This window comes from Haliotis rufescens, unplaced genomic scaffold (assembly GCF_023055435.1).
Source record: "Haliotis rufescens isolate VD_foot unplaced genomic scaffold, xgHalRufe1.0.p SCAF_8, whole genome shotgun sequence".
Lineage (NCBI taxonomy): Eukaryota > Metazoa > Mollusca > Gastropoda > Lepetellida > Haliotidae > Haliotis > Haliotis rufescens.
In genome coordinates, this window is record NW_025964372.1 from 28771820 (window position 1) to 28789432 (window position 17613).

A 17613-nucleotide genomic window follows, 5' to 3' on the forward strand; every position below is an offset into this window, starting at 1 on the left:
CCCGGACATGTAATTCAGTGGTGGGACAGTCGAGTGCTTGTAGCTGTTGCTAGAAGTAGATCATGGCCGGAGCTCTCACGATCCTACGGTGGGGTAACGCTGCTTCCCTGCTTCTGGTTCTTTCTTGGCATGCGTGTACAAGTCAGAATGGTATGTACACATGACAATGTGACTTTGATTCTTTTGATGGCTTGTCATTGGGAGGGTGTTTATTACCGAGGTACTTCGACTTACGTCTGTCCGTTCTTGGCATCACCTTTCTTATGGTACCATCACTATTTGACAGTGATTCATAAAAAACATGTCGGAATTTCACAGTTGACTCTGCTTTTAGCAGAGATTACGTATTGTGGTTGTCCCTATTTCCTTCGCGTGAAGATCCGGAGCAACCAATGCTTGCTGTAAGAGGCGACTATGCTTGTCGTAAGAGGCGACTAACGGGATCGGGTGGTCAGGCTCGTTGACTTGGTTGAAGCATGTCATCGATCCCAATTGCGTGAGACCCGTGAAGATCTAACGGGATCGGGTGGTCAGGCTCGGTTGATGCACGTCATCGTATCCATCGATTATTTACAGACCGCCGTCGACCGCCTCCGTGGTCTAGAGGTAGAGCGTCCGCCCGGAGAGCGGAAGGTCCGGGGTTCGATCCCCGGCCGCGTCATACCAAAAGACGTTAAAATATGGTACTTGTTGTTACCCTGTCTGACGCTTGGCATTAAGGGGATAAAACAAGGACTGGTCGGCTCGGAGTCAGTTTACTGTGTCCGAGTGGGGTATTCATGTTAAACTGCGGCATGGTATCTCAATGGGCTAGCACTATAAATCGGCATCAGTCCGGACTAGTACAAGCAGCCACACAAACACACACAAGAACATGCACGTCGGTATATACGTGTAATAGTCTTGGACGCGACGTTAAACCCCATTTCACCATCACCACAGACCGCCGTCATATATCTAGAGTATTGCTGAGTGTGCCGTTAAACAACAAACCAACTCTTCTGTTTTTTCACTTTGTGTTTGTGCTGGTATCGATGAAATATTAGAACATTGTGTACATGGTGTACAAGTTATACAACTAAGTAGTCATCTGAGGCGCCGCATTTCGCTTTGTGGACTTGCGTCCCTCAGACACGCCAGAAACGTATTATCGCGAGTTCTAATCGCGGTTCGTCCTGATTATATATCTACGTTTGTTAGCACCATACAAGTGGGTTTCAGCAATATGGAAAACGTCTCAACCTGTTTCGCTTTCCTCCCACATCAAGCTGACACGCCGAGACATAAACGGAATATTGTTCACTCGCTCATTTATTTCACGAAAACGTGTGTCATAATGTTTCTATTTCCCTAGCTTTATCGACGGGGGGACGTGACTCTGACAAGGGTTTCGTAACATCAACAGAGCACACATACCAAACTGATTCAATCAATTAATCATGTAACTATTTTCGTTTACTGAACGGTCATTGGTCCATAGTGTTTATTACATTTCATTGGTGGTAGCTGATAAACACTGATGTCCTCACCATCTGATAGTGATTCATTAACACATGCTTATGATATGTAGTGTTCGCCCGATGCCCTCTGATTTGAGTAGAGATTTTTTTATGATTATGGAAATGTTTTTGTCGGTATTTATTAATGTATGTATGTATGTATGCATATATATATATATATTTTTATATTTATATTTATATTATTTTGTTGTGTTAAACATTGTATGATTGACAAACATAGATACATAGATACTTTGCGTAGTTTCCAGAGCTTGCAAACATTATATTATAACAAATATCACAATGTCGTGTTCCTAGTCAAACATATTTTCACAGTACGCATACTAGCTTCATTAGCATAGAGCTAGTATATATGCGTACTGTGTAAATATGTTTGACGAGGAACACGACTTTGTAATATCTATATTTATAATATATTGTTTGCAAACTCATTAGCATTCGGGATCGGGTGGTCAGGCTCGCTGACTTGGTTGATGCATGTCATCGTATCCCAATTGCGTTGATCGGTGCTCATGATGGCAATCACTGGATTGTTTATTTACAGACCGCCGTCATGTGCGCGGCGTTAAGCAACACACAAACAAACAAACAAACAACACAGACCATAAGCATGGATTTAACATTGGTGTCTTTATAACGTCTAAAGAAGTATCAGTTCTATAGATCGCTAATTATCACACATCTATTGCAATGGAGTCTGAACTGAAAAAAATCATATTTCAAAACCACAATGAAATCTAGGCAGTCAAGTGTCGAACATTATAATTTTATAAACAACTGCGATTTTACGAAGGATTTGTTGGTCACGCGATATTTTCTATTCGCTAGGATCGTCACATATGCATTTGCATTAAATATTGAGCTTGCAATTCTGCATATCCAATTACTCTATAAAAGGGGTTAGTTGAATAAACAATAATAAATAAATTGAATCAGTATTGCAATTAATATACAATAAACCCATTCGTAATGGATATACAATTTGACAATATCATAGAATATAATCGTATTCGGTAGTTATTCCTTAATTACTTAACCAAATGTCTTTATGACAGGTGTAAATGCACAGTTGTGTACCTTCGTCGTGCCAGGATCCGCTATCAACACATTCACCGCTATAATCACCATTGTACCGTCTAAACTGTTCTTGGGGTTAGTGGGGGATACTAGAAATGGGCATCGCAAATTGTTCCCATATGGCTGCAGAAACACATACGACGTGTGTCTTTAATCAGGGAATTCGTTTTAACGACTGATGATTATCATGATGGTGACTATGATTTAGCATATTTTAATTCTTTACCACACTGTGACCTTTGACCTTTGGGTTCTCTGGGTTGTTAAACGTTAATTCTGTGTACACTGTCCGAGTAGTAGGGTTACGTGGTAACGCTTACAATTACAGAATTCCGAGCCGATTTGACTTTGAAACGTTTATTTCTGTCATTTCTGAGCCTTGATTTGTCCTATGTAGTAAAGGCGGTCGGGTAGCCTAGTGGTGAAAGCGTTCGCTCGTCACGCCGAAGACCCGGGTTCGAATCCCGACATGGGTACAATGTGTGAAGTCCTTATCTGCTGTCCCCCGCCGTGATATTGCTGGAATATTGCTAAAAGCGGCGTAAAACCAAACTCACTCACTCACTCCTATGTAGTAGATACGTGATGAACTAAACAAATTGTGTTTGTGCGTATTTAACCTTGTCCCCCGTTGTGAACTTTGACCATGGCAGCCATATGGGATGAGTACTGTGATAAACAACCCAATTTCAACCTTTGACTTTTGAGCCTCTGCCCTGTTTCCATGTACTAAGATGCAACTTGAATATCGTGCTGTAAGGATTACATGTATTTTGGGTTTTGTTCACCCTGTCAAGAATGTTTTGATCAAAGCCTGGTGTCCCCCGGCGTGATATTGCTGAAATTTGCTAAAAGAGACGTAAAACCATACACACCCCTGATCAAATACAGTTTCCAGAGACAGACAGGTGAGCAACAGAGTGTTCAATAAAAGTATAAATTGCAAAACGCAGTTTGAACATTCGTTTATTAGATCGTCTCTTGTATAGGAGGGTTGAGAAAGAAATAAACAATGAAAAGTAAGGTGTTATATAACAGATATATCCATGCACAAAGAGAGGGGTCGGGCTTACACAGTAATTGTACGATGATACCCAGGCAGATCGTGTAACCAAATGCACCACGTCATCGGTGTCTCCTGAAACAATATCGGAATGACGAACTGCACCTTTAGGAAACTAAACGTCAATCATGATGCTTGTATGTCTACGAACAGCTCACTAGATGTTTTAATAAGTAGCTCCTTTTGATATAACTGACATACACTGTATTTAACAATCAGTAGAATATTACCTAAGGTAGAAAGATGGGGCGAAATAACTCTCCGATGTTTGCACATATGCGTCTTTCTCATGGCTGTTTCATCAGTTGAAGCCATATGAGTGAGTGAGTGAGTTGTGTTTAACGCCGCTTTTAACAGTATTCCAGTTATATCACGGCGTGTCAAGCTTAATGTGGGAGGAAAGCCCGAAGTGATGCAGGTCTCAGATGTTTACCACTTCGGTGAAACCCACGAGCACGGGTATGGTGCTGACAAACCTAGAAACCAAATCGGGGTGAACCGGGATTCGAACCCACAATCATAGGTTTCTGGCGTGTCCAGGGGACGCAACTCTGCACAGCGAATCGCGGCGCCTTAGACAACTGGGCCACCCGTGCCCCCTGAAGCCATATGACTCCACATTGCTTAATTGTTGAAAACAAAACATGGTTCACAAATTGATTGAATTATCATCCGAACAAAATTCTTTTAGTGAAGTTTATCTGTGTGGTTGATATTTTATACGTGTTTCATTATTTTCAATCTTAAGATGACAATGTGATATAAAGACCTATCGGAACTATCTGTCCCTCGTGAATGAATGCTGTGAGTCCCTCTCTAACACCATTTATTCATTCGGGACATACTGTACAACCCGCAGTTCCTCCGAGCTTGATGTTTATTTGCATTTCATTCAAAGTATTCCAAAAAATTGAACGAACCTTTTCTGTCCATTTGTATGCAGAACATTTAGCTTTCCAGTCTTCTTGCGATCCCGCCAACTTCTCAACAGCCGAAGCCAAGTGTCTCGACCAGGGAATGCAACTTTTCAGCATCGATGATTTAGCAATAGGCGGGGAGTTTAGTGTCGAAGCACAAGAAGACCATACATCAATATGGATTAGTGGTAAACTGTCATATTTCCATCTTTTACAATGCGATTATATGAGCCTCTTATCAATCACTTACATATGACCTCGAAATAAATAATAGGTATGGGTGATTACTTCAAAACAATGGAAAGGATATTGGATCCCTAATGTTTATGAAGTGACATTGACAGATCTTGTTGGTTTGGTTCACAAGTATGACACTGAAACGACTGGGACTTTTGATGGTCCTTTGTGATCAGAGTACAAGGCTGACTCACACAACCCCCTTTGCCTACGTCAGTATGTATGTTCACTGTGTTTGCCGTACAAGGCTGACTCACACAGCCCCCTTTGCCTACGTCAGTATGTATTTTCAGTGTGTCCGGCGTACTAGGCTGACTCACACAACCCCCTTTGCCTATGTCAGTATGTATGTTCAGTGTGTCTGGCGTACAAGGCTGACTCACACAACCCCCTTTGCCTATGTCAGTATGTATGTTCAGTGTGTCCGGCGTACTGGGCTGACTCACACAACCCCCTTTGCCTATGTCAGTATGTATGTTCAGTGTGTCTGGCGTACTAGGCTGACTCACACAACCCCCTTTGCCTATGTCAGTATGTATGTTCAGTGTGTCTGGCGTACAAGGCTGACTCACACAACCCCCTTTGCCTATGTCAGTATGTATGTTCAGAGTGTCTGGCGTACTAGGCTGACTCACACAACCCCCTTTGCCTATGTAAGTATGTATGTTCAGTGTGTCTGGCGTACAAGGCTGACTCACACAACCCCCTTTGCCTATGTCAGTATGTATGTTCAGTGTGTCTGGCGTACTAGGCTGACTCACACAACCCCCTTTGCCTATGTCAGTATGTATGTTCAGTGTGTCCGGAGTACTAGGCTGACTCACACAACCCCCTTTGCCTATGTCAGTATGTATGTTCAGTGTGTCTGGCGTACAAGGCTGACTCACACAACCCCCTTTGCCTATGTCAGTATGTATGTTCAGTGTGTCTGGCGTACAAGGCTGACTCACACAACCCCCTTTGCCTATGTCAGTATGTATGTTCAGTGTGTCTGGCGTACAAGGCTGACTCACACAACCCCCTTTGCCTATGTCAGTATGTATGTTCAGTGTGTCTGGCGTACAAGGCTGCCACACACAACCCCCTTTGTCTATGTCAGTATGTATGTTCAGTGTGTCTGGCGTACTAGGCTGACTCACACAACCCCCTTTGCCTATGTCAGTATGTATGTTCAGTGTGTCTGGCGTACAAGGCTGACTCACACAACCCCCTTTGCCTATATCAGTATGTATGTTCAGTGTGTCTGGCGTACAAGGCTGACTCACACAACCCCCTTTGCCTATATCAGTATGTATGTTCAGTGTGTCTGGCGTACAAGGCTGACTCACACAATCCCCTTTGCCTATGTCAGTATGTATGTTCAGTGTGTCTGGCGTACAAGGCTGACTCACACAACCCCCTTTGCCTATGTCAGTATGTATGTTCAGTGTGTCTGGCGTACAAGGCTGACTCACACAACCCCCTTTGCCTATGTCAGTATGTATGTTCAATGTGTCTGGCGGACAAGGCTGACTCACACAACCCCCTTTGCCTATGTCAGTATGTATGTTCAGTGTGTCTGGCGTACAAGGCTGCCACACACAATACCTTTTGCCTCTGTTAGTCTGTACGTTCACCGTTCGATATATGTTATAAATTCTTGCATACTGTTATTCACTTTTTCAAAAACAAGGAAGGAACTGTTCTATCCTGAAGTTATCCAAATTCACCGACGTGAACTGCAGCGAACAACACCATTATCTTTGCAAACGGAATGCTTGTGAGTTATTTCATTATCCTTCGTATTTTAGAGATATATAGACATGATGCATGATCAACTGTAATGAGTCCCATAAACCACAACATCATGTCATCAAATAATCTGAAGCAAATTATCGACCATCAACTCATAGATCTATATCATTTGTTTTTGCAGCAGTGGAAGAATTGCCAAAGAATGGTTAGTAACTTATTTTGATTAACTTTGTTATGTAACATCCCATGACAGCACAGTAGACACAATTTATCGGTACAGCTTCTTATTTTCCTTAAATGGCGACGTTTCGGTATGGATCCTTATGTCAAGCAACGATACAGGGATACTTTAACAAAGACTTGTATGAGTCCCGAGGTGCTCAGGCACGATGTTCGGTTTGGTTGATTGTCAACGTACCCGACGGTGAAGAGCGTTGCTCATAATATCAGTCACTGGATTTTCTGGTCCAGACTCGATTATTTTCAGGCCTCCGATATATAGCTGGAATATTGCTGAGTGCGGCAAAATCGAAAGGATTTGTGGGAGGGGGCACAGTCGTTGCCATAAAAAATGGATTTTGAAACAGTTTAAACATATCCAGCATGGTACAGTTACATATGTCATAACACATGGCCATTTAACGGTGTTCCCCAGCCGTGATATTGCTTGAATATTGCTAATAGCGACGTAAAACCATATTCACTCTCTCACTCATAACACATGTATCATGGTTGTACATTTATACAAATGTTTATATTCATGTTTATGTTTATACAGGTACAGATAAACGTGCAATCTATGTCCCGTGCAAAGCCACTTCAGTTTGTAAGTTAGATATATTTTACCTTACTTCATCAAGACACATAGATTGGTGCAACGTGTGAACCCTACTTCTCCTGTCCCCGGGGGCATGGGTGGCCCAGTCGTCTAAGGCGCCGCAATTCGCTGTGCAGAGTTGCGTCCCTTGGGCACGCCAGGAACCTATGATTGTGGGTTCGAATCCCGGTTCGCCCCGATGATGTTTCTAGGTTTGTCAGCACCATACCCGTGCTCGTGGGTTTCACCGAAGTGGTAAACGTCTAAGACCTGCCTCACTCCGGGCTGTCCTCCCGCATTAAGCTGACACGCCGTTATATGACTGGAATATTGTTAAAAGCTGCGTTAGACCCAACTCACTCACTCACTCACTCTCGTGTCCCCAGTCGTGATATTGCCGGAACATTACTAAAGCGGCCTCGAACATGACTAACTTACTACATTAGACTTGGATTATACACTGCATATCTATTTAACAAGGAATCCTTTCTCCTTGGCAAGGTGATAATTTAATGCCAGTCACCCTCCCTCTACATAGTCTCACCAGACTTAGTAATAGGCATGTGAAGAAACAGCAACATTTCCAACCTTGGAAACAACCTGAAAAGACTTATCTTTTGAAAGTGGTATTTTCGCTAGGAAATCCATTTTTTAAGTGAGGAAAAAATTTAAATATTTGAAAGAGCCTTTTTTCTTTCTGCGCGATTTCTTACAATTGTATTCTGAACAAAAATAGATTATTATCCATACGCATTTAAAACTAACAATGGCTGGTTCTTGTAAAACGTTTGTTTCCTGATTTACAGGAAACAGAAAAATGTACCGTTTCTTTTTAACTCATGGTAAGCCTGTCCTACCCTAATATGTAACATACATCCTGATGGAATGAGTGTCTTGTATCCTGTTATACTTGTTTCTTCCTGTTGTAGCTCCACTGTCCTCATCAACTCCGCTGCCCGTGACCACAACGAACACAAGCACAACTACCTCATCATCCACGGGTAGTCCAGGAATGTCAAACAAAGGTTTGTTGACGACGCAAAAAGAGAAAAAACAAATCTATTTCACCCACCCTCCCCTAAAATATTATACATTACATGCCTCCACATGTCATCAACGTTCCAGTCGAGTGTTAAACTAGTTTCGTTTTATTCAATCATTTATTAATCGTCATTATTCACTAAACTGGAATACACACACTATCATGTTACCAGTTCAAATACAATCCTCGCCACAAGAACTCACAGCAAAAATCCATTTATGTAAATTGTTTGAAAATTTGAATTACGTTTTTCAGTCAACTCGCTATTGAGCTTTAGATATGACTATACATTATACGTCTGATCAACAGGTGGAGCGCTCTTCGCTGTTATCCCCCGGCGTGTAAAACTTCCCGGTATCTGTTTCAGCCATTTATCTGATCGTCGCAGTTTGTGTCTGTATCATTGTGGTGTGTGTCGTTGCGGCTGTGGTCATCAAACGGTGAGTACAACAGGACCGATTATGCGAACTCACATTCGTACGACAGAGTTGCATTTCCTTATGCATTGCCTTATTCGCATAGCCACAACTTTGGATAACTTTGGATTGATTGAAAACCTCTGTGCCGTGTATTTCTCCTTGTGGCACTACAACGGGAACATGTGTACATAACACTAATCTGTTTAGTTATTTCTCCCTATGGCACTATAACGAGGATTTAGTGAACATAGCACTAATCTGATTAATTATTTCTCCTTATTGCACTACAATGGGACTTTTTGAACAGAGCGCTAATATGATTAGTTATTTCTCCCTTTGGCACTGCAATGTGTGTCGTAACAAATTATTTAGTTATCTCTTCCATGGCACTACAACGGGAATTACGTGTACATAGCACTAATTTGTTCAGTTATTTCTCCCTATGGCACTACAACGAAGATTTAGTGAACATAGCACTAATCTGATTAATTATTTCTCCTTATTGCACTACAAGGGGACTTTTTGAACAGAGCGCTAATATGATTAGTTATTTCTCCCTATGGCACTGCAACGTGTGTCGTAACAAATTATTTAGTTATCTCTTCCATGGCACTACAACGGGAATTACGTGTACATAGCACTAATTTGTTCAGTTATTTCTCCCCATGGCACTACAACGAAGATTTAGAGAACATAGCACTAATCTGATTGATTATTTCTACTTATGGCAGTACAAATGGACTTTTTGAACATAGCACTTATCTGGTTAGTTATCTCTTCCATGGCACTACAACGGGGACTACGTGTACATAGCACTAATCTGTTAAATCATTTCTCTTCTATGGCACTACATCGATATTTCTCCCTTTGGCACTACAACGGGGACAAGTGTACATCTGTTTACTTATTCCTCCAATGGCACTTCAACGTGTGTCATAACGCTGATCTACCCGTGAAGATCCGGGTTCGAATAGGTCTTCACCAACCCATGCTTGCCGTTAAAGGCAACTGTGCTTGGCTCAAGAGGCGACTAACGGGATCGGGGGGTCTGGCTCGCTGACTTTGTTGATTCAGGTCATCAGATCCCAATTGTAGATCGATGATCATAATATGTGGTCCGGCCTTTTGATTTACTGACAGAGACCCGTCATATAGCTGGAATATTGCTGAGCGCAGCGTTACACAACAAACAAACATAACTCAATTCATTTAACTATTTCTCCCATGGTACTACAACGGGGACTATGTGTACTCTATTTCGTATATTTCCCTCTATGGCACTACATCGGGTACTGCATATACATGTACCTATTTATCTGCATGACATAGCTACAGAGACAATGTAGACATAGCTGCAATCTGAGTTTGTTTAATTATTACTCTCGTGGCACTACAACGAGATAAGATTATGTAATATTGCCATGTATTTCCACAGATACATATTACATCTATATAAAGTAATATGTATAGATATTTCTTTTGTTGGTATTGCAACATGGGAGTTGGGGGGGGGGGGGGGGGGGAGGGGGGGTAATAGTAAACCCTTGTAATGTCAACTATTTAATAAGCATTCGCTCTCTGAATATATTTCATCCAGCTCGGGAAAGAAAATGCACAAATTTCACGTTTCAAAATGAAACCCCCAAACCTTCATTGGATTGTTTTGGAATCATGAGGAAAGGAAGTAACTCTGTCTGTGGTTGCGTTTTTCCATCTTGAAATCACCCAATTTACCACCTCAGCACTTCGAAAGATAGAACAGAGAGTTTAGGAGCACATGCACTTCTGGACACAAGTATAAAATTAATTATTTGTCAAAATGAGTTGTAAACCATTTGGCATTTATCTTGATATGGTATTTCAGTTTGGTTCTACATAGAGTGACAGACAGGCACACGCAGACACAGGATATTTACTTTCCACCATCGCTCCGTCAGTAGCTGATCACGAAGAAATACACGACATAATACGGAGGACCTTATATTGTTTCAGTTGCACGGCGAAGAAAGAGGAAAATGTTTCCCTGAAGAACGTCGACGTAATTCGTGAGAGGGACGAGGGGGTTGCTCTGACAGAAAACAGTGGGAACAAGGACGACACCCGTATGTAACCAATGTGGTCCTGGAGTACAGTGACATTAAGAACTGCAAACAGTGTTACAAGAGTGATAGTCCGTGTCCATTAAGCTCAGCAAACACCCGGTGTCCAGATGTACAAAACTTTCCAGGGACCCTTGGAATGAACATCTGAGGAATGACAATTGGGTCTTCTTTTTCAGGAATATTTCCAAACGTGGTTTACTTTGGATCATTGCCTTGGATTGCCTTGGATTGCTTAGTGTCATTGCATCAGATAGTCTTGAGTTGCTTACGGATTACCATGGATTGCTTTGGGTCATGGAATCAGATTGCCTTGAATTGCTTCCGGATTTCCTTGAATGGCTTTAGGTCATTGCATTAAAATGCCTCGAATTGCTTTGGGATTGTCTTGAATTGCTTTAAGTCATTGCATTAGACTGCCTTGAATTGCTTTAGGTCATTGCATTAGATTGCCTTGAATTGCTTCAGGTCATTGCATTAGATTGCCTTGTATTGCTTTAGGTCATTGCATTAGATTGCCTTGAATTGCTTTGGGTCATTGCATTAGACTGCCTTGAATTGCTTTGGGATTGCCTTGAATTGCTTCAGGTCATTGCATTAGATTGCCTTGAATTGCTTTGGGATTGCCTTGAATTGCTTCAGGTCATTGCATTAGATTGCCTTGAATTGCTTTAGGTCATTGCCTTAGATGGCCTTGAATTGCTTTGGGTCATTGCATTAGATTGCCTTGAATTGTTTTTGGTCATTCCATCAGAATGCCTTGAATTGCTTTGGGTGACTGCATCGAGTTGCCTTCTATTGTCTTGAATTGCTTTGGGTGACTGCATCGAGTTGCCTTCTATTGCCTTGAATTGCTTCAGGTAACCTCGGCGGCTTGTGTAGTGCAGCCTGTGATACTCTGTTGTCTGTACTGACGCATAATACAAAATGTCGCTGGTATTTATGTCGTCTTAATATTCAAATAACGTAACGTTTGCTTGAAAGATAAGAATGGAAGGGTCGCGATTACTTTATTAACAGCAGCAGTAGTAGTAGTAGTAGTAGTAGTAGTTGCAGCAGTGCCTGTAGTAGTAGTAGTAGTAGTAGTAGTAGTAGCAGCAGTAGCAGCAGCAGCAGCAGCAGCAGTAGTAGTAGTAGTAGTAGTAGTAGTAGTAAACGTTGCTATGTTCATTCGTAAAAGTATAATCTTAGCCATACATTGAACATATTGAACGTTTTCCGGATTATCACGTGTTGTTAAACACTTTGACTTTTAGGTTGTAATGTGATTTTTGTAATTTATAATTGAGTGGTTGAGATTCATCTTTCACCCTTTAAACAGAGATCTAACAAATGAGAAGAATGGGAAGGTTATAAGCATGATTGACAAAATGGTAGTCTTTACTATTCAATGCGAAACCTTGTCTTATGTTTTATGGAAGGATTCAATCGACAAGAGCAAAAACAAATGTTTTGTTTCCACAACCGCTCGATCTTTGGGGAATTAACAATAATAAACAACTACAAGCTGCAACGACGAATATTCGTCAGCAAGGAACTGTATTCCTGTAAGATACGTTATTATTGATCAAAGGTATAGTAAATATGTTATCTCCACAAACATCCTGTCCATAGACGAAAGCCTCCCCTGGCAGAAGTAATACATAAGTTCTTGCATAAAGATTCAAAGTGACAAAACACTCTAGATCTCCACAAGACTATATGAAGGGATGACTTCAACTTTACAATAGTTAACTTTCCCTTCATGTCGAGAAATATTCCAGAAATATATACCTTTGATGTTTACATTTCAACTTTGCTCCGAAGTTGTTTTATCAAGGTTACAACATTCAAGACCTCATTAAATCTATCATGGCAGGCATGTGAAGGACATTTCCCAATTTGAGTGAGTGAGTGAGTGAGTATGGTTTTACGCCGCTTTTAGCAATATTCCAGCAATATCACGGCGGAGGACACCAGAAATGGGCTTCACACATTGTACCCATGTCGGGAATCGAACCCGGGTCTTCGGCGTGACGAACATACGCTTTAACCACCAGGCTACCCGACCGCCCCTTTTCCCAATTTGAAGCATCAGTGACAATCATTATGTCAGATACATTCACTTTTTGGATTTGTACGGTGTGTTCCCGTAATTTTTCAGGTAATCAATTTGCCTTTGCATGTGTTTGTGACGGGTGCCACCTCTGAGTCAGGATATGCTCACCTTTTCGCGAACACCAGGTATCATCACTCTGTGATAGTGATTCATAAACACATGTTCACGATATAGTCAAAATCGCACAATCGACTCTTCTTTTGGCAGAGATTTCTTATGAATGTGGAAAGGATTTTGTCGTATTTACTTTACTGCACCTTGCACGTACAACAGGACAACCACTTTCCCCCACAAAACCAACCGAATCTTAAAACAAATTTACGCCCAAGCAGATGACAAAGAACTGAACACATTCCCACATTTAATAGGCACGTCTTGATATAGGTAGAATACTGTTCAAAGTAGCCTTACCCAAACGTATGCACTCCCCCATTGTACAGCGACTACAGACGACTGCTCGTCGTTACATACCCTCGGGCTGTGTATGCCGACTACATTGTTTGACAAACAATGGGTGGGATGACATGGTGATGTGGATGCAATGTTGCACACTGATCTATTGACCGGGGTAGTGGTAGTAGTAGCAGTAGTAGTAGCAGTAGTGAGTGAGTGAGTAAATTTACGCCGCTTTTAGCAATATTCCAGCAATATCACGGCGGGGGACACCAGAAATGGACTTCACACATTGGACCCATGTCCGGAATGGAACCCGGGTCTTCAGCGTGACGAGCGAACGCTTTAACCACTAGGCTACCCGACCGCCCAGTAGTAGTAGTGGTAGTGGTAGTGGTAGTAGTAGTAGTAGTAGTAGTAGTAGTAGTTGTAGTAGCAGTAGTAGTGGTAGTAGAAGTAGTAATAGTAGTAACAGTAGTCATCGTCGTCGTCGTCGTAGTAGTAGTAGTAGTAGAGGTAGTAGCAGTAGCAGCAGCAGAGTAGTAGTAGTAGTAGTAGTAGTAGTAGTAGTAGTAGTAGTAGTAGTAGTAGTAGTTCTTACTTTCTTACTGATGCACTGATATAATCTTAAAAGGCTTTGTGTATTATCAGATACAAATATGTATATTTCGGTACAGGCAAAAATACTCGTTAGACACCATATAAATTTGAAACGAACGAGTGTTCCGTGGTATCACACCAAGAAATAGTCAATTTAGAATGCATAGCGAAATAACAGTCGGTTCTTTTTTCATAAAGTGTCGAAAAACTTGCAGTGTGACCTATATATGTAATTTTAGCGAGGTCATGGTTATCCAATCAGAACACATAACACGAGATCAACCTTGTACGACGCATGATCTCTCTCTCCACGTGAAGCCTTAGGGTAATTAAACTACGTTTAATACGAACCATCCACATCAGCTCGTAATATCCGAAGTTTGGTTCCAGGAACATTCGGTTGATTACAAATCTATGGGGGTTATAACTTCCCAGTGTCCTCCTTATAAAAAAAATTGTATTCTATATAACAACAATGTTCAAGTTTGATGTTCCTTATAAATAAAATTGCATTCTATATAACAACAATGTTCACGTTTGATGTTCCTTATAAATAAAATGTATTCTATATAACAACAATGTTCAAGTTTGATGTCCCTCAAAATAAAATTTATTCTATATAACAACAATGTTCAAGTTTGATGTTCTTTATAAATAAAATTGTATTCTATATAACAACAATGTTCAAGTTTGTTGTTCTTGCCTTGGCTTATCAGCGTTAGAAATTGGCACTAGTCCTATAGTCCTTGCCAAACTGCCCAATGGTAAAGGTATCATAAGGACTAGTAGAATTTTGCCCTTTTTAAGGGTTTTACTTTTTGTTATCATAATAAGGACTAGTGGACGAAAACTGTCAGATTTTAACCCTGCTTATTGATTACACGTGGAAATTCCAGAGTAGAATAAGTCTCTGGTACCAGGCTTGTGTTTAGAGCTGACGAGTGAGGATGATTAAAATGTGTTACCCGTCTGAGTGAGCGTCAGCGTACCCCAACGGCACAGAACTTTCTTCATGATATCAACCACTGGAGATACTGTCCATCCTTGATTATTTACAGTTCACCGTGAAATTGCTGGATTATTACTGACGGCGGCTCAAAACAATATGTACCCGATTTTCGGCTACTTACAAATTTCTCAATAATGTATCGCGTGTATATAGAAGATACATATTCTGGGTATTCTGATGCTTGTGTTATTTGGTATTCAATGTCCGGGAACCGAGGGCTCTGTTCTATTCAAATGTTTCATTTTCCACCCATTGAATACACAATCCCATCCGCAAATTGAAAACAAAATGTTGAGTATCACGCTCTTCCAACCAATACTAAAACAACTAGGTCATGATACTATATATGGCACCATATTCTGCCATGACAACGGAACAACACATAGAGAACAATGAAGTATTAGGCGAAGTTGTTAGATAGATATTAATCAGAGCCAATACATTGTACAAGTGTGTTCAGATCCTAAACTCAAACCTAAGCGCGTTACTTGTACCATAATCTTTACGCTTTAGGGTCTAAACATGTATAGGATCTAAACATGTTTAGGATTGTGTTTAACAGTTGAACGTGTTTTGGGTCTAAAATGTCTGAAAGACCCCAATCAAATGTAAAAGATACAATAGCACTTTTTTAGGTAATAAGTTTATTTCAGTTTTAATAAGCGAACAAATAGGCGCCTGACAGGATCGGTGACTGGATCATTTACATACCGCCGATATATATAGCTGGAATATATGTGAAGAGTGAAAAAATCAGCCTTTTGGCAATCATTTTAGTAATTCTTGTATACTTGAGTCCACACCTACACGTGTGGTAAAGACAATAGAGTTCTTTTCAGCTATTTCAACATGTCTGATAATTGTCATACTAATATTTCAAAGGTAACACTAAAATATCAGATCCGACCACGTCCTTCCCTCCAAGATCGTTATAGCTATTCAGTTTAATTAGATTCTGACTAAAAAACTCGAAACAAAGACGAATGAGTGAGTGAGTGGGTGGTTGGGTGGGTGGGTGGGTTAGTGAGTGAGTGAGTAAGTGAGTGGGTGGGTGGGTGAATGAGTGAGTGAGTGAGTGAGTGAGTGAGTGAGTGAGTGAGTGAGTGAGTGAGTGAGTGAGTGAGTGTGTGGGTGGGTGGGTGGGTGGGTGGGTGGGTGGGTGAGTGAGTGAGTGAGTGAGTGAGTGAGTGAGTGAGTGAGTGAGTGGGTGGGTGGGTGGGTGGGTGGGTGGGTGGGTGAGTGAGTGAGTGAGTGAGTGAGTGAGTGGGTGGGTGGGTGGGTGGGTGGGTGGGTTAGTGAGTGAGTGAGTGAGTGAGTGAGTGAGTGAGTGAGTGAGTGAGTGAGTGGGTGGGTGGGTGGGTGGGTGGGTGGGTGAGTGAGTGAGTGGGTGGGTGGGTGGGTGGGTGGGTGGGTCCTAGGTGGGTGGATGGTTGAGTAAGTGAGTGTGAACAGGGCATATTTCCCTCCGGATTAACAAGGTTTCACGAGGGTCACTTGAAATGGGTGTATTGAAATCAAATAACGCCTGCAAGTGTAAGGACAATTTAGCTTCAAGCGCAAATACGATTGATGGGCTCGCGTGCTGCCATGGGCGGTTTCTTGTACTAGGAAAAGGAGGTATTACATAATAGCTATAGTGCACCGATAAATAAACTTAAAATATTGAGGGAAGAATTTCAGAAATTAAAGTCAATATTGGCCGGCTAAAGACACTGACGAAAGAGGTTTATTTTTTGTTCCTGCTCAATCTATGGTGAGTGTGACGACTAAGTGTGATAAATGGGATTCGAACCCAGAACCTTCAGATCCAACATGTACATAAACATGTATATTGTGCTGACAGATAAAACATAAACGACAAAACACGCGGTAAATAGGAGATTCGAACCAACGGTCAGTGGATCCGAACAGGGCCGAGTGAGCCGTCCAAAGCTTCGATGTCGGATTAAGTTCTAAAATTCTTTAAGTTTCAACAATTCTAAAAGTTTCCCATCCGACAAAATAAAACACTTTCAGAGTATGTTACAGTGTAGGGCAATACATAACAGCTCTGATTGCCATGTGTTACTTTCACTAAAGGTGCTTCTAGGGGAACAGCGGAATACATGCTGCAGAAAGTCCCTGCGAGGAGGTCATTTTACGAAAACACGTCCCGTAAAAACAATAGGATGACGTCAAATAACCATGGGGTGACCTGGCAGGAGTACATATAATAGTATTTCATCTTTTGAGCGTTCGGTTCATTTATAACAGTCTTCAGGTTCAATTAAATATATCGAGAGCTTGTTCGGAAGAGGGGGTACGGGTGGCCGTCGTCTAAGGCGCCGCGATTCGCAAGAGTTGCGTCCCTTGGGCACGCCAGAACTATGATTGTGGGCGCGAATCCCGGTTCGCCCCGATTATGTTTGTAGGTTTGTCAGCACCATACCCATTCTCGTTGGTTTCACTGAAGTGGTAAACGTCTGAGACCTGCATCACTTGGGGCTTTCCTCCCACATTAAGCTGAGACGCCGTGATATAACTGGAATACTGTTGAAAGCGCGTTAAACCCAACTCACTCACTCATTGTTCGGGCCACGTAACAATTT

At 41.6% G+C, this 17613-nt stretch overlaps 1 protein-coding gene across 2 annotated transcripts; it reads left to right on the top strand.

Moving 5' to 3' along the window:
* The first annotated feature begins 4 nt into the window (after positions 1-4).
* LOC124121602 lies at positions 5-13715 on the top strand. Of its 2 annotated transcripts, XR_007219370.1 has the most exons (9): positions 5-150; positions 4604-4765; positions 6487-6573; positions 6730-6753; positions 7327-7374; positions 8295-8390; positions 8775-8847; positions 10819-11513; positions 11568-13715. XR_007219370.1 is itself a non-coding variant. In XM_046484624.2 (8 exons), the coding sequence occupies exons 1-8, from the start codon at positions 63-65 to the stop codon at positions 10934-10936; spliced, it is 696 nt and encodes a 231-aa protein (XP_046340580.2). In that variant the 5' UTR covers positions 5-62; the 3' UTR covers positions 10937-13715. The 2 variants fall into 2 exon arrangements, 1 of the variants encoding a protein (XP_046340580.2); XM_046484624.2 differs by having other exon boundaries at positions 10819-13715.
* Positions 13716-17613: the final 3898 nt, after the last annotated feature.